Source organism: Myxine glutinosa, chromosome 8, assembly GCF_964187855.1.
Source record: "Myxine glutinosa chromosome 8, kmMyxGlut1.1, whole genome shotgun sequence".
In the NCBI taxonomy this organism is placed as follows: Eukaryota; Metazoa; Chordata; class Myxini; order Myxiniformes; family Myxinidae; genus Myxine; species Myxine glutinosa.
This window is the reverse complement of record NC_136268.1, coordinates 51014244-51034771: the sequence shown is the minus strand read 5'-3', so window position 1 is coordinate 51034771 and position 20528 is coordinate 51014244. Positions and strand designations below refer to the sequence as shown.

The 20528-nt window shown below is 44.3% G+C and overlaps 1 protein-coding gene across 2 annotated transcripts in view; it reads left to right on the top strand.

The window, feature by feature from the left end:
• The first annotated feature begins 519 nt into the window (after window positions 1–519).
• Window positions 520–20528, top strand: part of NUFIP1 (nuclear FMR1 interacting protein 1) — a 60294-nt gene continuing 40285 nt past the window's right edge. For both annotated transcript variants that reach the window (XM_078783284.1, XM_078783283.1), the window contains exons 1-2: window positions 520–848; window positions 7135–7193. In XM_078783284.1, coding sequence (XP_078639410.1) covers window positions 638–848; window positions 7135–7193 — 270 coding nt within the window. In that variant the 5' untranslated portion in view covers window positions 520–637. The remainder of the gene's footprint in view (window positions 849–7134; window positions 7194–20528) is intronic.

Genomic DNA, 20528 nt, shown 5'->3' with positions numbered 1-20528 from the left:
ATATTGGTCCCCCAGAATATCTGCGTCTGTTCATTGTCTTTATCAAAAGGCAATGCCTGCTATATTTTATAAAATAATTTAATCGAAATTTCAACAAAACATTCGATTCAAATTGACTTTAGACAGCAAGTTGATGTGAGGAAAGATGCCATCCTGCCGCAGCGGTCGATTTGAATGAAGAAGAGGAATCACATTACATCGGTAAATGACATTCGTTTTGGGGAATCGTGGGGGAGCAAAGATGGCGGACAAATGGCTTCAAAAAATGAGCTTCCCTTCCTATCCAGATAGTATAGCGATCAGTGAGTCTACTGCACTCTGTCCATGACATAGAAATCACGTGGTCAGGCCTGCCGGATGCATTTTTCCGTCTGTGTCAAAAGCAGCTTTGATTCTGTAGATCGTTTTAAAATTTAATAAAGGAATGAGGCGAGCAATATAAGCCTCCAGTGTCCATATCCGAGGTGTTAAGTGCGTGGCATATATAGAGCCTCGCGGCTCCGAGAGCGCCTTTTAAGCTTCCTCCTTCTGTCAAAAGAAGAAGAAGACCACGTGGCGTGGAACGCGAATTGAAGTATCCATAGGCATAACCTGTAGCGTACCGGTAATTAGATTTTTTGTATCGTCCGATCTCTCCATGAATAGTTATAATCCCGCGTGTTCGCCTTTCCTCGGCCATCAATCGCAGTTCAAACGTGGCGTCGCTTTCCAACAGTCCCCGCGCCATTTCGCTCCGGCATGTGCGCCGGGTCAATATCAATATGGTGCACCTTGTCCCTGGCCCTCCTGGATGTCTGCCGGCACCCGGGGTGACCGTGGTGTGAGACCCCCCACACCCAACTGGCAAGGTGAGTTTTCGCTTCCTCTTCACCTCATACTTGTGTCATTCTTTTTCTTTGTTGCATTGGTCCTCTAGCGGTTTTACTGGAGGGGGCTATAGGTTTGCTCTCCGGCCGGTCGTCCCACCTGTGGTTTTTCAGACTTTATACGGTGTAGCCCATAGCCATAGCGTAATGCCGTCGAGAACAGTGTTTGTCTGTCCATATGTACGCCCCTCACAAACGTCCACCAATCAGAGCTGAGGATCTGGTCACATGACAGGGGGACAGTGCTTCGTAACTATTACAGTTGCATATTTTACTGACAGGAAATATAATAACCTGTGGAACGTTTTGGGGTCCCAGCAGGTGTCGTAATGTAGGTAGAAGGTTTCAGAAATAAATTTCTCAGTACAATTATGATTTTGAAATGCGATCATCACGGCCCCCGAACAGATGACGACGGTTCGCTGGTTTGATATCTAAATACAATCGTGATTTAACATTATATTTTGATATACGAGCACAATATTATTAATTTGTGATTGGAATTATGAATGATGCTGTTTGGAATGAAATTATAGAGAACGTGCTGTCATTGTCTGATGTTCAACTGACGGTGGCACAGGAATGTGGAATTTATTGGTTCATCGTTTGCCATTCGCCGTTTTTTTTTTGTTTGTTTGTTTTTACCCAAGTCATTCACGAACCGGCTGTCCATGCCTGAAAAAAAAATTAAAAGAACTTAATTGCATTATTTGCTAATGGTATCCCCACCCAGGTCATACTATCCTCCTCAACCAAAGTATCAAACAACCCCGTCTATGCCGCTGTTGCACTATCTGGCTTATTTTTACATACCCTTTATTTTAACATATTAAATTGAAACCTGGTACATGGCTTTACTGTGATAAGTTAAAGAACATGTTTGAGTTTCAGGATGTTCCGTTAATTTTTCACAGAGTTATGCCCTTTTTGGACTTCAGAATATCACGTATTATACATGGGGTTTTTTGTTTGTTTGTTTTTCCTCCTTACCTTTTACATATTGAACTGAAATTTGGTATGTGGCTTTATTATGACAAGTTACAGAAACTGCAACTTATTCTGTAGCTTTGCATACCTAAAATTTGAACTGCACTCAGAGCGCATACCTTCGCCAGGCTGAACAGTTTACGTTTTGTATCCCACTGATAGGCCTGATCTAGATTCGGACCTGAACCAAAATCGAATCGGCTTGTTCTTGTCACCTAACAAACTTGTCCACCAGGTTTTGTCATAACTCGTCCATAACTTTTTTTAAATATCATGTTATTTATCGCTTTTTGCCCGATCTCTCAATGGTGAAGAATCACTTAAAAATTAAGTAAATATCGTGTCCGAATCCATATTCAGATCTTCACCAAAATCAAATCAATTCGTCCTTGTCACACACCCAACCTCCAAAACATTTTGAGATATCTTGTTCACAGATAGACAGATAGACAGATAGACAGACAGACAGACAGACAGACAGACAAACAGACAGACAGGGGTGAAAACATAACCTCCATCGACCTTCGGTGGAGGAGGTAACAATTTGTCCTATTGTACATGTCTCGCAATTGATGAGTGCTTGGAACAAGAACATTCATTAGGATCAGTAGAGGATATGTATTGCAAAGGAATTCTCCCTCTTGGTATTTTCCCCCTCAAAATAAACCATGGGTTCATGGGTAATGTGCACTCATTGATGCAGTCGTCTTCCTGCGAAACGCCAGAGTGAGTTTATCATTGGGTCGAGAATCAAACCGAGCTCAAAGATGAGTGTGTTCTACAGCTCAGGTATATCACTACGAAATCGGAGCTATGCTCTCAGCCCGACTTAAAGCTTCAGACACCCTGAGGACAACTTCAAACATCCATGTTGTCGTGCGAGTGAAATTGGTGCAATCCTCCATTGAATGAATGAATGATCGTTTTCAGGCCATTTTCCCTGCTAGAGCGGGGGTTAGCCTTGCGGGCCCCATGACAATCATGGTTCCCTGTTTGAGGCAATGTTTTTATGGCCGGATGCCCTTCCTGACGCCAACCCTTAGTCGCCTCTTACGATGCGCAGGGATACGGTGTACCTATTCTAAATCGGGGTATACACCAGGATCATTCATCCCAGCAAGCTGGTACTCATTTTGCCGACCTCGGAAGGATGACAGGCTGAGTCAACCCCCCTGGCGTTAATTCAGCGATCGACCGGGATTCGAACCCAGGATCCTCGGATCCCAAGCTGGCACCCTAACCGCTAGGCCAACACCAGGGATGATAAATCCATTAAGGAATAATGATTTGTTCAATGGCAATGGAGGGTTTTCAGAGCTACCCCATAATGCCGTGCACAGCCCTGGCAACCATAACATCAGTAGCTTTACAATCTAGCACATTTAATCTCTATATTCTGATTTGCTGCAATGGAAGGTTACGCTAATTCTTTGGTCTTGTTTTCCTTTTCTCACTTGTTTCCCTTGCAGGATTCGAAATAAGCACTGTCCCGGGTGCCAAATGCCACCAAAACCTCTATTTGGCCATCAAAACAGTGGCCCGTGTGGCCACTTATCAAAATCGTCGATGTACTCCATCGTTACTCATCATTATGCAATCTCAACCAACTAATCTTTCCAAGCGGACTACAGGTCATACGGCAAAGGTTGTAGTGTATGCAATCTCGACCAACTAATCTTGCCAAGCGGACTACAGGTCATACGGCAAAGGTTGTAGTGACTTAATTTGCTTCTCTCACCAGGAGTTCCGAAGGTCGGCGATGTAAATTATCTTCGTAAACATTTACCGTGTAGGATCGCCGCTTACGGTGATTGTGGACGAGGGTATTACGAATAACGCTTCAGTACCTTCAATTATACCACAAGTAAGAGGACTCGGTGTTTTTTTTTTTCACATTAACTTAACCTACGTTGATTTAGACTTCACTTGACTGCAAAAAAACCCAGAGGAATTCCCGTTTTATCTCGTCTGTTTCCACCTTGGGAAGAGATATATATATATATATATATATATATATATATATATATATATATATATATATATATATATATATATCTATCTCAGCTTGAACGTTGGATCCACGTTTTCGCAATTTTCTCTGGCCACTTCAAATGGTACAATACAATAACAGTGCAATAATTGGCAGGAATAACAAGAATAGTGTGAATAGAAAGGGGTTTTCACCCATTTCTGTCTGTCTGTCTGTTTGTCTCTTTGTTCGTTTGTGAACAAGATGTCTCAAAAAGGTGTGGCCGGATTCGGACGAAATTTGACAGAGATGTAGCGTATGTGACAAGGATGAAATGATTCGATTTTGGTGAAGATCCAGATTCGGAAACGGCTACTAGAATTTTAAAGTGATTCTTCTCTATTGGGAGATAGCGTCAAAAACGATACAAAGCAGAATATCTCAAAAACTTGTGGACGGATTTGGATGAAACTTGTTGGACAGGTTGTGTTTGTGACTAGGAAGAATCGATTCAATTTTGGTGAAGATCCGGATCCAGATAGTAGAATTTTTAAAGCGATTCTACACCATTGAGTGATTTGGCGAAAAACGAGGGGTAGATCAGGGTATGAAAGACTGTACCTATGGTGATTCCTGTGTTTGATTTTGATTAAATGTGATTCTGTATTGTGATTTTATGGTCTACTCTGAGCTACAAAATGTAAACTGTTCACCAGGCGCAGATATGCTCTTTACTGAGTGCCGTTCTAGTTATCGTTATGTGTTCACTTCCGGATTCGGAGCAGCTAGATATCTAATCAACTTCAAAATCATAATTTTATTGAGGAATTAATGAAACCTACCTACCTTACAACATCTGCTGGGACACCAAAACGTTCCACAGGAGGTTTGGTGGGGCTAGCCTCAAAACTGAGGGAGTAGTTTGGGGACGGACGGACGGACGGACACTCCTGTTTTATAATACAGATTATTGCTTTTTTAAATTAAGATTTTAAAAATTAAGATTAATATTATTTTTTCATGATTGTTTTGAAGTGCTTAACGATGTTTTTATATTTATTTATTTTTTGTTTAGCTCTCGGCTGTGAAGTTTCAACTCTATAGTATTTGCCTGATCAGAGTCACTGATTCGGCTTGTGTTTATGATGACTGATGTGTTTCATTTATCAAGTGAACGTAAATTATTATAATCACCAGTAAAGTGCTTCACAGTGATATCAAGTGTGTTGTGTGTGTGTGTGAGCGCTCGCTGTTATGTCAACATGTACGGATTTCAGAAGATGGAACAGAGTCTCCCAGGTGTCAAAGTATCCCTCTTCATGTGTGTCTTTGTATGTATGGTGTGTATTTTTACCTCTGTCACCAAAGGTGGATGGAGGTTATGTTTTCACCCCTGTCTGTCTGTCTGTCTGTCTGTGAACAAGATATTTCAAAAATGTTGTGGACAGATTCTGACGAAATTTGTTAGAGAGGTAGTGTATGTGACACAGACTAAATGGTTAGATTTTGGTGAAGATCCGTATTTGGATCTGGCTCGTATAATTTTTAAGTGATTCTTCACCATTGGGAGATAGGGCCATGAACGATATATAGCATGATATCTCAAAACGTTTTGGACGAAACTTGGTGGACAGGTTGGGTGTTAGACGAGTGACTAATCGATTCCATTTTGGTGATTATCTGAATATTCGGATACGAGAATTATTTAATTTTCGAAGTGCTTCTTCACCATTGAGGGATCTGGTGAAAAGCGATATATAACATGATATTTTAAAAAAAAGTTATGGATGACTTATGACGAAACAAGGTGAATGAGTTGGTTATGTGACAACAAGAAGCCGATTAGATTTTGGTTCAGGTCCAAATACAGGTCCGGCTTATCATTGGGATACAAAACAAACTGTTCAACCTGGCGGAGGTATGCGCACTACCGAATGCTTGCGTGTCATGTTGGTTGGTCTATCTCGTTATACGGATTTCAGAAGGTGGAATGGAGCCTTCCCAGGACTCAAAGTATGCATCGTCGTGTGTGTGCAATGTGCATGTCATTGTTTTTTTTTTTACTCCATATGCGGGTTTCTTATTGCTTTTTCTTCCTTCTTTCTTAATGCTTTAAAAAAAGACAATCACAGCGAAAAATGTTTCTGGACGATTTTCAATTTGTAGTTCAACTCCCCTCTCCCCTACATCCCACCACTACGCTTTCATTCCATTTTATTGGGGCACTGAGACTCGGTTGTTCTCGCAGACCTTCTGACTTACTAAAATCAGACTCCGTTTAGTCAGTCACCTTTTAGCTCTATTACAAGGTCCCGAAGGAAAACAAAAAAAAGAGGAAAACAAATGTGAATCGATCTGTCAACCGAACCCGATAAAGGCCAAATGCGTTCATATGCATTCATGCTTGTCACACACTGTTAGCTATGCCTGTACTTCTAGCGAGGGAAGGGTATTCCAACATGGCGGCTGCTTGCTCTGCGAGCACATGCTGCAGCTGCGCTCCAGTTGTATATACAGCTCGGTGAACACACCCCAGCACATGTGAGACTGAGCTTGGCTTGCATGCCCCTCATGCCGCCTCTGGCTATAGAAGCGAGGCCGCGAGCTTGCAATATGCACACATCACACTGTTAGTCGCATGCTCGTCACGCAAATTCACCCTGTGCTAAAATAACAGTTCTTTCCATCAAATTTTGACCCAATATTAAAAAAAACTGAATGTTCATCAAGTAAAAATAGTCATGTTTTACAGTGACATGTGTTTTAGTACTATTTTCAAGATTTCAGGACTACAATAATCTCTTTAATAGCTGAAAGTTGTGCAGAGTTTACAAATGTTTTAGAAAACACAATAAATGCGTTAATATGTGAAGAAAAGTTTTATTCTGCAAACATTAAAATTGTCCAAGTATTATTTTGCTGTAAGTTAGTAGGTAGATGATCGAATAGCTGACGGGAGTGTTCTGTCATTACAAGTTGCGAGGTTGCTGGTATAAAAAGCATTGAAATTTTATCTGTATGTGTCGTGAGCAATTTAAACTTAGATGCTGATTTTTATGAAGTTTGTTTCACCAGCAAATAATATACGGTAGGGCCACCAAAAATGCTGGCGGCCACCAAAAAAAAATCTGTTTAGGTAGCCCGGTGGACCATTAAAAAAAATTAAGCGTGACCCCGGAACAAATATGGCGCCCACGCACTCCCTCATGGGTACTGAAATGCCTCTGCCGTTTTATCTGTAGTCTGTAGTCCTCGGTGTAGACTGAAATTGTCTTTTTCATTTCTCTCCCCCACACCACCCTATTCTTTCAGGCAACCATCATCAAAATAACAGCACAACTTGGAATAAGGGATGGAACAGCTCTCGAAAGGTATTTTTTTTATTTTATTGAATTGGTCGAGTATGCTGTAAAAGTATACAAGCATTCCTCTATTTTATGCTCATTCTAGTTATGTTTTTTCAACTTGACGCCATTGACACAGTACTGAACACTTTTCTATTTACGCTTCATAATTTTGGCGTTTACGTTTTTTGACGCGGTGTAATTTTGCCAAGCCCCACCACAACATCCATGCTGTTCACCGCGCATGTGGTTCCGCATTCCAGTAGGTACTACCACCAAGTGAGCTTGTGCAGCTATTGGTTTTGATGTGAAATCTGATGTGGTTTACCTACTGTGTGTACATATGTAATTCTCCTTTCAGATAAATAAACAGATGTTTGGTACTACAGAACTTTAAAATACAAGAAACCAAACGCGACATACGAACAATAACCGAAGCTTTTTGTACTATGCTCATCAAGGTATTCACAGCAAAAGACTGGAAAAGGTGAGAGATTGTGCATTTCTAAGCATGTCTATGTAAGAGCGACACCGATTGGTTCATCAGTCATGATGTAATTGGTACTCTGAACACCCATTGGTTGACTCAGTCACCACTATCCCTGGCTCCGATTGGCTGGAGCAGAGTTAATAGTGATGGCTCACCAGTTGCATCAGTACCTTGGAGGGAGGGTGGATAGGGTTTTTGGAAGTGTAAACAATTATATTTCATCATTGCTTATACTCTATTTAATTGAGCAAGTAAATCTGAGGTCTCATTGTGCTGGAATCAGAGTTGTATAAAGATTAGAGATTGGTGGCTGCAGTTGGAGTGAAGGCAAACACTAGAGCGCTCATATTTGAGGTAAGGGAACCCTTTTGAAATCCTTTGAGATAGGTGTTTGCCCTCACTCACTCTATGCCTCATCTCTCAACCAACGGGTAACATGCTCCGAAAGTGAAAAATGAGTTTGAACCATTTATTACCCTCACCTGAGGAGAGGGTATTGCATTTGAGTCCTTTTGTTTGTCGGTCTGTTTGTCCGCACAGAATAAATATGATTTTCTCTGCAACCGTTGGTCCGATTGACAGGAAATTTTCACCATAGGTGCAACTCCACCTGTAGATTTTTTTTAATGATAATTATTACGTCATAGGTCACGTGGTTTGGCCGCCATCTTGGAAAAACCGAAAAACTTTGCAGCTCTATATCTCTGAAAGCACTGCATGGAAATAATTTAGACATGGCTCATTGTAAAGACCTCTCCTTTGGGAATAAAATATGTTAATGATGTCATAGTTGCCTCCATTATGATGTCGTAACTCGACAAGTACAAAACTTCATCCGATCAAGATGAAATTTCTTGAGCATAATCTAGGACTAAATTAGTGGAGAAAAAAAAGAAATGATTTCATCGGTCACGTGGTTCGGCCGCCATATTTATTTTAACACAAAAGCCTTAAAAACCACTGAAAATACATCCTGGCAAGGGTTTGCAATCTCTGATTGCTCTTTCTTGTTGTATATGTGTTAGAGTCCCTTCTTTTACAGATAAATATCAGTTTATGGGTTAGAGTCCCGTCTTTTGAGAAAAGATAAAGATCTCGGTGTGCACCCAAAAATTAATTTGCCTTTCCACCAGAAGTTGGAAAGATATAAATTGGTAGCTCCACCAGAAGTTGGAACATAAATTGACAATGTATTATCTTTAACCAGAAGTTGAGGGAATTGTTTGTTTGATTTCAACCAGAAGCTGAAAGAATAGAGCTCTTGTATTTGTACTTGCATTAATTTGCATATCGTGTTAAGTGTTATATTGTTTGAACTTTTTACACTAAGTGAGTAAGATGGGTAACAAACTTAGTAAGGTGAGTCAGGTAGATCCACCTGTAAGAGGTACATGTGTACGTTATATGTACGATAATTATGGACCAGAGTCAATAAGTGATGTTGGCCAGTGGTTTAAGTAGACAGAGGGAAACAGAAAGGGGTTCCCTGAAGATGGTACCTTCGAAAAGGGTAGGATTGAGAATTTGAGACGGGAATTGGAAGAGAGGGGAAAAGGGGAAAAAAAACAGCTGATGAAGTAAATTGGAGGGAGTTTTTAATGTGGAATTCGGAATGCAGGGACAGGGAGGAAAAAATCCAAATTGGCAAACCTAAAACATAGCTTGGAGGAAGTACAAAATAAATTGAAGAGTGTAACCACCTAAATGCCCCTTAACATGGGAAAGGCATCAGCCCCGCCAAACTCCAAATTGTATCTTCAGGTAACTTATGATGAGGAAAGCCCTCCAGCTCCCAGACAGCCAGAAATTGTGCAGCAGGACGTACTTTATGAATCCCGAAATCCACCTCCTTACGAGGATGAGGCTCAGGTAGAAATAATTGTTCCTCAAAATGTTCGGATCTGCTGATAGCACGAGGTCCAAATTACCTGTAGTAATTTCGACGTTCTTTACCTGCTCGTGTTGGGGACTGCCGTTTTCCCGGCCATTTGCTCGTTGTTGAGGTCAAGACAAAGGCCATCGCGAGAAGAGGCATCTGGAACATTGTGGCCTTTGTGCTAACAGGATTCCAACGTTCGTTTTCCCCTCCCCCGTGAATGTGTGCTGGGCCCATGTAGTGTTTATTTGTTGTAATCGTAATAAGGCGTAGGACAAGCTAAGTTCCTGCTTCTCGTCCTTTTTTCTTTCCTATTGAAAAATTATACTGTAAATACTTGTAAATAAATCAAATCGTTTAACGTTTCCTTTTCTCTTTGTCCGTGAATGTCTCTTCTAGACTGCAATGCAATAAGCAGTAAGAGCTCTATTTCTTGAAATTTGCAACCACCAACTGGCAACTACATGAAATTTGGATGACCGGTGAAGAAAAATAGAGTGAATAAGCACTCAAAGTCGTCAAGGATAAAACGTGCACATTAATTAGTATTCATCATTTTAAATTTCATAATTTTTGTTTGTCGCCCTCTTGTGTCCCATAGAGGACATGTACAATTAGAAATGACTGTTTTCAAGGAATTACTGCTCAAATGAAGTACAAACTGAGTATAAAACCTCAAATATATTATCGCAAGCAAATTGTCTATGATCTAAGAAGACATATTGCTTTACATCCTATCCGAGGTATGCTTTGATAGTCATGATTTCCGGTTAAGTAGTGAGAAAATAGAACACTAATCCCCCACAATTTTTTTTCCTTGTCCAATTTTTATATTTAAAAGTCAATCTAGTGGTGTCCCTGTAGATGTGATCACTGACATACTGGGGTAATCTGCACTATTAAAGTTGATGTTTAATTCATCACGTACAACATGCTGCGGAGATTTCTGTGGAGCTGTGTGGAGATAGTGGAGATTTTTCCCAGCATTACACAGTCTTGAAATATGATTATACGAAAAATAGAATTTACTAATCGAAGGGTTTTCTTCCCTACCACATGTGAAATTTCATTGTTTTTCAGAATATCAATGTGCTCTAACTTTGGCTACCACAAGTTAGAAATGCTCAGAGGTTTCGAGAGTTCAGTTTCGAAGTTTATTTGCAAGTGTACACGACTATGATCAGAGGGATGATCATGTATGCCAGCAAAGGATATTGTTACGGATCTCAACGTCGGCCCCTTTTCCCCTTACCAAGGGGGGATTAATCCCCCTTGTCTGCGACTGACCGACGTGAGTCCTGGGGGTCCCAACGCTCCTTCCGGTCGGGAGCAGCCAGGGTATTTGGTCAACGAAAAGTCCCAAGGACCTGAGTGCCACTCCTGACCGCGAAGCAGGGGAGGGACTCCCGCTCGAACCACGGTTTTAGATGTTCTAATTGCCGAGCGGTTTTAGCAACCCGGAGTTCGAGCTATTAACAGTCACTAACCCGATTCCGAAGCGTTGGCCGAAATCGCGCTACAGGTACTCAATGGGGGAAATCACAAAGGCGATTGGATGTGGAAGAAGAAGCCAAAGTAAGGAGGAACAGGAATTTATTAACCAATTATGTACACAATCAAAGAAACCAAGGGAGAAGGAAAGATACGAAAAGAATTACAGAAGGAGAAGAAGACACAGTGCAATTCTAGCTTATCTACAGGCTTAACTTATTCCCAGGACAGAACAAACAAGACAAACTCACGAATGGATGGAATGGCAGGGGTGGATGGCTGGACGGATGAGAAGGTGGGCCCATAGGACTGGAAGGATGCGGGTCCAGTCCGTGTAAACGGCAAGGCTCGAGGTGAGCTGCCGCCGACCCTCCGCAATCTCGTTCGCACGGTGGCGTTGCTTCGCAGCAGTGGGTCGAAACTGCACGTCAATGCTCAACTCCTCCTCAACTGAACTCCAACTGAACTGCGGTCCACTGAACTCTCTGCTCCTCCTCAACTGAACTGCTCAGTGCGTCCTCCTCACTCATCTCCTTAAGCAGTCCCTCCGTCGCCCTTTTTATGGCCCTTCCCGAGATCAAGCCGCGGGCTACACGGGCACGCCTACCGGGTCGCTCACTGCAGTGCCGGTTGGCTGGCACGGGCTCTTTTGCTCCACCTTTGATGACGATGGGCGGCTAATGCCCCTTCTTCTCCGAGCTGACCGCGTGCGTAATGGAGGCAGATGTAGTTGGCAATAATGCAGTTTTCGGGAATGCGGTTGGAAATGGAGGCTTTGGGGAATTTGAAAAGGGGATCTATCTTATTTCATTTGGTGCAATGCAATGTCAACTAGTGGAAAACAGAGCCTTAACTAATACACATAATAAAGAAATAACTATAGAGAGGTTCTATGATTGGCTACGTGCTTGTACATGGACTAGCTAAAGGGACGACCGTTGACCTTTACAATTAATGGAGGTATTTACAAGGAATTATTACATTATTTACAGAGGGTGATATTTACAAACAATTACAGGATTCTCAAATCCGCAACAATATTATTACAATATTTACTATCTAAAATAGAATGTCCCTCTATCACGGATGACAGGATGACAGGATGACAGGCTGAGTCAACCCCCCTGGCGAATGTCCCTCTATCACGAGCACAGATAAACGTATTAGGAGTGTCAGGGGTTCCCATAGCAACTCCCTCTGACGAAGAAATTACAGGTGCAAATGGGTCCATTGACAGGACAGCATTCTTTTATATTAGCAACTAACTCTCCAGTTAATCGACTAGGAAGAGATCGCTATGCAAGTTAAATTGCACCATAAAATGCACTCCGGACGGGGTGTATCTGGAAGTGTCACAGGATTCGCATGAGTCCGTTTTGAATTTGCTGCAAATTACTGTTGAACCTATTGTATGTTGGTGGAAACTTGATTATAAGACTATGTCTGCATCCATGAGGGAAAAATTAATGAGTCTCATGAATTTTGTGCCCGAAGTACAGGAATTGGTGACCATCAGATTGATGTCCAAGGATGGGAGTTTGATTCTCGACTGTACGGCATACTATGATTCCACAGGCAATGAATGAATGAATGATCGTTTTAAGGCCATTTTCCCCGTTAGAGCGGGGGTTAGCCTTGCGGGCCCCATGACAATCATGGTTCCCTGTTTGAGGCAATGTTTTTATGGCCGGATGCCCTTCCTGACGCCAACCCTTGGTCGCCTCTTACGATGCGCAGGGATACGGTGTACCTATTGTTACGTGGTCCCCTCGGTGAATACCTGGTCTCGGTGACCCCCGGACCGTGAGAGGAACTTCGCCAGAAAGTTGTATTATATATGCGCTTTCGCCACGCAATCCATATGAATTCCACCCAAGAGACAACTGATGTTCAAGGATATATTTCAATGGTAATGATACCATACAATTTCAATGATACAACCACGGAGATTTTCCCCGAGCAATCAACAATAAACCACCATCAACAATTCCCAATCCACAATCAATTCCCTATGATTAAGATGGCCATCTTATATATGTGTGTCCCCGTGGGTACTCACGACCCCCTTTTGGTCTCGGTCCCGCACAATGTCTCTGGGCCCCTCCTGACCAAGATGATGGTCGGCGTCGCCGCACTCGGGCGGTTGAACGAACCCCGGGTGGACGTGTTTCCACCGGGCAGGTATCGTACCAGGCACCCCGGCTGCAGCCCCTCGTGGCCACGCGAAGCGGGTACGGGAAAGCAAGCCAAAAGCCCCACGCCGCTTGCAAGGCGTGTTAGGCCCCAACGGGCGACCCGTACGCGTCTTTTTAGACGGTGTCGCGAACGGTGCCAAACGCTGGGTCGGGGCACGGCCACACGACAGTTTGACGTCCACCGGGCAGGTATCCGTCCCGGTAACTCCTCTCGCCAGACGGGCTCGGGAACGCCGCTTTTCCACACGGCTCAATCAATCCCACCTTTCGTCGGAGCTGGGCGAGGAAGAATACTACTCGTCGCTTTCTTCCTCGTGTCTTTTCCTCTTCCGTTTCCGGTCCCTTCCGTTTCCGGACGCTTTTCAGAAGGGCTCCTGACCCTCCAACCACAACAACCCTTAATCTATTACACATGGATAAGCAAAGACCTGAATGGTAATTCACATACATTCACATAACTATGTAACACTCCCCCCCTTCAAGAAAGAAAGTTTGAACCCAGCGAAAACTTTCTTGGCCGGCCAATTTGGAGAAACAAACCAGATAACTCAACCCCCCCACATTATCAGTTCCCCCCGGGCACAGTTATCACTTAAAAATAAAGCAACCAACATTTCACCACCCCCCCTCCAGATTACTCCCTCTGGACTAAGCACCAGCAACGACATTGTCCCTGCCAAATCAAACTCCATCTCATGACCCTCTGACTTTGACCGTCAGTTTCTTGTGAATGAAGGTTAAGGGGTTGATCAAAGATCCAAAGTTAAGCAACTCGATAGCACTTTTTCCGGGAGGCCAAGCCGAGTATTCACTACATGGATGCCTTTAGGAACGCGGAGTTCACGGTTAGTCCGTGCAGGAAAGTTCTCTACATGGGCGCCTTGAGGAACGTGGAGTTCACGGTTAGTCCGTGCATGAAAGTTCACTACATGGACGCCTTTAGGAACGGCGTTCACGGTTAATTCGTGTAGGAATCTTGGCTCGGCGGCTCCGCCGCATTCAGGGCTTCAACTTCTCAGAACTTCCCTAATAATTAGGGTGGGACCACTTGTCCCTGTAGTCCCATGAATAGCGGTCTCCTTCTCGGCCACTACTTTGCCAATCCTTCCTTCGGGAGCGGCCGTAACTCAGGGAGCCTCCATAATAATATTGATTGCGGCCACCACCAAAACTACCGCCCAGTTGTCCTCTCCTGTAGACCTCTCGACGCCTACGAAATGCCTTCCCTACTGTTATGGTCCGACCCTCCAAATCCTTGCCATTCCAATTCTTCTCTGCCTCTCTGGCGTCTTTTGTGCTGGCAAACGTGACAAAGCCGAACCCTCTTGACTGTTGCGTTTCCCAGTCTCTTACCAACCGCACTTCCACCAGCGGCCCATATCTGTTGAAGACAGAGGTCAGAACTTCTTCCTCTGTTTTGAAGTTCAGTCCCCCTACAAATAACTTGGCACTTTTGTCGCCATCCCGAGCTGGTGTGGTGTTATTTTCCCTGCTGGGCTCTTTACCAACCCTCAGGTTACCATAAACTTGACCCCCGGCCAAATCATTCCCGATAACCACAGAGACACCCTCTACAGGAAGCGTGGCTTGTAAACCGACGGTGACCGGTCCTGACACCAAATCGGACTCCAAATGGATGACATGAAGTGGAGCACTAACACCGCCCCCGATCCCCTGTAAACGAACACTATTCCCCGTTGCCGTCTCCTCGGACCATGGCAAAATGCCTTCAAGCATTAAAGATTGATGTGCCCCTGTGTCCCTCAATATCCTAACCGGTCTCCGGTTAGTCGAGGCTCCATCCCGTGACACAAACCCCTCTGAAATAAATGGTTGGTAACCCTTTTGATGGCGATTTCTCACAATGGCCATTGCATTTGGAGTCGTAATAGTCGGACTCCGCTCTGGGTCTTCCTTGTTCATGCGGTAACAACTGGACATCAAGTGTCCAGGTTTCTTGCAAAAAGCGCAAGTAGGCCCGGAGGAAAAACTCGTGGTCTGCCTCGGGCCCCCCGAACTATAAGTTTGTCTTGTGCCCGCATCCCTCTGATTTCGAACAGGTGGGGTATCATAGTTGTCCCCATAATCATCTCGAGGCCGCCGCCATGTAAGGTCGTTCTCCGCACCGGGTGTTCCATAACTCCCCTGCTGAAGTCTAGGCGAGGAGTTAGGTTTGTGGACCCCTATTCGGTGGGTTAAGGCATAATCATCCGCCATGGTGGCTGCGTCCCACAACTTTGGTACTTTCTTTTCCTGCAGGTACACTTTGATGTCCTCGTGGACACACTGCTGGAATTCCTCCACCAGGATCAAGTCCCGCAATGTTTCGAAGTCTTTCCCGACTCCTTTTGACTCACACCACCGATCAAACATGTTTTCTTTCACTCTGGCAAACTCCACATGGGTCTCACTCTCCCTCTTCCTGGCATTCCTGAATTTTTGCCTGTAAGCTTCTGGAACCAACTCATAGGCTTTGAGGATGTGCTTCTTCAGTACCTCATAATCTGCACATTGGTCCATTGGTAGCGCCGAATAAATTTCCTGAGCTTTCCCCACCAGCACACTTTGCACGAGTATGGTCCAGGCCTCCTCCGGCCAGTTTAATTGTCGAGCCACTTTCTCAAAGTGTGGAAAAAATTTCGCGACTTCCTTTTCACTGAACGGTGGAACCAGCCTCACATGTCTGCCCACATCCCAGGTTTTCTGGTTAGGTGTCGACCCCGTCAGCAAGGGTGGTGCCTCTCCCCGTTCTCTCATTAACTCCAGCTCCTTGAATTTGATTTCTTGCTGAAGCTCCATGTCACGTTCCTTTAATTCCCTTTCCGCTTTTCTCTCCTCTGCTTCGAGGTCCCTTGCAGCTCTCCTCTCCTCTGCTTTTCTCCCTTCTAACCTTTCCTGGAGTTCTCGTTCCACTCTCCTTTCCTCTGCTTGTTTCTCTTCTCTCCTCTTCTGCTTTCCTTTCTTCTTCTTTTAACCTTTCCTGGAGTTCTCGTTCCACTCTCCTTTCCTCTGCTTGTTTCTCTTCTCTCCTCTCTTCTGCTTTCCTTTCTTCTTCTGCTCTTTCCTTTTCTGCTTTCCTTTCTTCTTCTTTGATCCGTTCCTGGCTCCGTAATTGCAACTCCAGTTTCCGGAGCTCAACGTCTTCTGGTTCTTCGGGTAGCCACTCCCAGGCTAACTCGTCCCATGTTCCTAATCCCACCATAGATTGTATCACCGTGGCCTGCAACTCTGCCTTCCTCAAATTAGTTCGGACCTCCACGTTAAAATGTTTGGCCAATTTCAAGAGGTCCGACTTTAGTAACGCTCGGAACTGTGCCTCACTCGGTGTTACCGCAAAGTTCTGTGCCACAAACGCCATGGTGACTATCGTTAACACCTGTTAACCTTCACCCAAGACTTTACCCCAATTTCCCCAAAAATTTACCAATTAATACTTAATTAATAAATTTTAATTAATAAAAATATTATTTTATTATTTTATACAAATACACTTTTAGATCCCGGACGTAGACCCAATTGCGAATCGTAATTTGGACGAGCCCCCAATTCTGTTACGTGGTCCCCTCGGTGAATACCTGGTCTCGGTGACCCCCGGACCGTGAGAGGAACTTCGCCAGAAAGTTGTATTATATATGCGCTTTCGCCACGCAATCCATATGAATTCCACCCAAGAGACAACTGATGTTCAAGGATATATTTCAATGGTAATGATACCATACAATTTCAATGATACAACCACGGAGATTTTCCCCGAGCAATCAACAATAAACCACCATCAACAATTCCCAATCCACAATCAATTCCCTATGATTAAGATGGCCATCTTATATATGTGTGTCCCCGTGGGTACTCACGACCCCCTTTTGGTCTCGGTCCCTCACAATGTCTCTGGGCCCCTCCTGACCAAGATGATGGTCGGTGTCGCCGCACTCGGGCGGTTGAACGAACCCCGGGTGGACGTGTTTCCACCGGGCAGGTATCGTACCAGGCACCCCGGCTGCAGCCCCTCGTGGTCACGCGAAGCGGGTACGGGAAAGCAAGCCAAAAGCCCCACGCCGCTTGCAAGGCGTGTTAGGCCCCAACGGGCGACCCGTACGCGTCTTTTTAGACGGTGTCGCGAACGGTGCCAAACGCTGGGTCGGGGCACGGCCACACGACAGTTTGACGTCCACCGGGCAGGTATCCGTCCCGGTAACTCCTCTCGCCAGACGGGCTCGGGAACGCCGCTTTTCCACACGGCTCAATCAATCCCACCTTTCGTCGGAGCGGGGCGAGGAAGAATACTACTCGTCGCTTTCTTCCTCGTGTCTTTTCCTCTTCCGTTTCTGGTCCCTTCCGTTTCCGGACGCTTTTCAGAAGGGCTCCTGACCCTCCAACCACAACAACCCTTAATCTATTACACATGGATAAGCAAAGACCTGAATGGTAATTCACATACATTCACATAAATATGTAACACTATTCTAACCGGGGTACACACCAGGATCATTCATCCCAGCAAGCTGGTACTCAATTTGCCGACCTCGGAAGGATGACAGGCTGAGTCAGCCCCCCTGGCGTTAATTCAGCGATCGACCGGGATTCGAACCCAGGATCCTAGGATCCCAAGCCGGCACCCTAACCGCGAAGCCAACACCAGGACTAAATGGCAATGACGCAGGATATGCAGAAGAGGTTTTTCCTTATCTGCAGACGAGGTATGTTCAATTATTCCAGTTGTAAATCGACTGAGATAATTGAAATTGAGTTTATTTACAAGTGGAATAATTGAGCATTCCTGAACAAGACCGAAAGTATTATTAGCATGGACCGTGTGACGCGTAGGAGAAATCTCGATGTACAGTAAGTAGGGAAACTGTAGCTTAGGGTTGTTTTTGTATTCTTCACATGGAGGGTAAAGCAGTGCTAATAAGTGGTCGGGATTAAGGATAATGTTCCCCAGTGCGTTTTCCCTCTAATTTTCCCCTTATGTTTTGCACACCTTTAAATTACAACCACGCCGCTGACAAAGCCAGGCAGGTTCCTGGACTAAGCCCCATCCTCCAAAAGGACCTAATCGGCGAAAGCCCCGCCCACGAGTGGCGGGTAATAAGGGGGTGGAGAGGAAGGCCGCGAGGCCACGCCCCGAGGGACGCGATTGGACTGTCGGGGCGAACGGGGAGGGAAGCGGGCCGGTTGGCTCGAGAGAGTGAAGAAGAGGAGGTTGGTTCGCTTGGCTAAAACAAGAAGGCTTCGCCATCTTTGGTCCTTTTGGCTCGAATAAGAAGCTGGCATTTTTTTGGTACGCTGATGCTGAGGGAGAGCAGTTTTGTAGTACCGGCGTGAGGAGGGTTCGGCTGTGGTGCTTCTGGGAGGCGGAAGACGCCACTAGTGAGGCAAAGAAGGCCGTCTACTGCTCACCCCTCGGCTCTGGGCGTTTTTTGCCTTCGTCGGTCAGCGCCATCTTGTCTCTTCGGAGGCGTGGGACGCTCTGGACTTCTTCCCCGCCGCTGGCCTTACAGAAAGACATTTGGGTCACAGATAAGTGTATGCACAAAAGGGATTTTATTTTATTTCATTTTCCTCTGTGTGTTTGTATTTGTGACTGAGTAGAGACTTCTTAAAATCAGAATTTAGCTTTTGTTTACCTCACGTTTCATTTTTATTCCATGCTTTATTTTCATTAAATCATTATTGTTGAACTACTGTCTTTTTTTGCATGTGTTGTGGGTTCAGGAATAAACCTGTGTATTTTTTTTTTCATTTAGCTAAACATCTCGCATCCTGTCATTCCAGCGTGGGCCAAAAATAACCGCCATTGTCATATCGCCATCGGCCGGACGCCTCTGAGTTAAAGCCGATTCAGCTATCCATCACCGGTGATCCTAATCGCTGGCGATACGACAATACTTTAGTTGAAGAGGACAGTATGACCTGGGTGGAGATACCAGTTAGCATATAATGTAAGTATTCAATTATTTTGATGCACTTTTAAGTCTATTAGCTGTCTGTCACCATGGAAGTGAAGAGATTGCATTGAGACACTGGTTTATTCTATATGTTGGTCAGTTATTCAACACTATCAAAGTGACCTCAGCACCATCCTGACACACACCACCGTGTCTGTTACGAAATGAGGTGTTTATGGTGGCTGGAGTGCAAATCCTGCCACTAACCTCCTTGAGAGAGGACCCAGTGAGTTGGTACTCATTTTGCCGACCTCGGAAGGATGACAGGCTGAGTCAACCCCACCTGGTGTTAATTCAACAGCTGACCTGCATTCAAACTCAGGACTCTAGGATCCCAAGCCCTCCACCCTAACCGTTAAGCCAATACCCAGTGGTTGGAGGCAGTCATAAGAAATGCTTCAATGTTTGAAGAGCCCTTAATCAAAGTTTTAATTATATATGATCTGGAGGGCAAACACCCCCCCCCCCCCTTCCCTCCCCCCCCGCCCACCCCTGTCATGTAACATCACCCTGTTGTCATAATTTCAGTTCCTCCCAATCATTAAGTGTGATAATTTGCCCCAACCGGGTATATGACATGATATATGAACGTTCCCTGAAGGGTGTTAAAAGAAACATAACTAGCAAAGCCAAATGGCATGACATTCTACCTTTCAGAAGCGTAATTGTCAGCTATAAAACTCACCCAATATGTAGGATAAATATGTGAGGGACATACATACATATGGAGACAAACATCTACGCCATTAAAAATATCGTTTGTTTAATCACGATTTTGCCAGTTATAAAAGCCTCTTTGCGAGTCTGAAGAAGAGGAAGAAGCGCTAATGTATGGTTTATTCACACAGCAGTTTGAACGGAAACATTTATTATTCTACGACAGTAAAAACCCTTTAGAAGGACACGGAACGTGCATATAAAATTATATATATATAATTTTATATGCATACATATACAACAACAGCATGCATTTTAAGGCCATTTTCCCTGCTGGAGCGGGGGTTAGCCTTGCGGGAGCCATGACAAAATCTTCTCCATTTTACCCTATTTTCTGCATCTCCCCTTGTTAACCCCTTTGCCCACATTTCTTCTTCCACCACATTTAGCCAAGTATTTCTCGGTCTTCCCCGTCCTCTACTTCCTACTACATTCATTTCCATCACTCTTCTCAACCAGTCACTTTCATCCTTCCTCAACACATGACCAAACCATCTCAACCTGTTTCTCTTCACAGCATCCATCACAGATATTTTGCGAAGCAATATAAAAATATATAAAACTACTCAGATTGTGCCCATAAACAACAACAACTACAGCCACGATAACAATCGAGTGTTATAAAAGATCCTTATTTTCATGTGT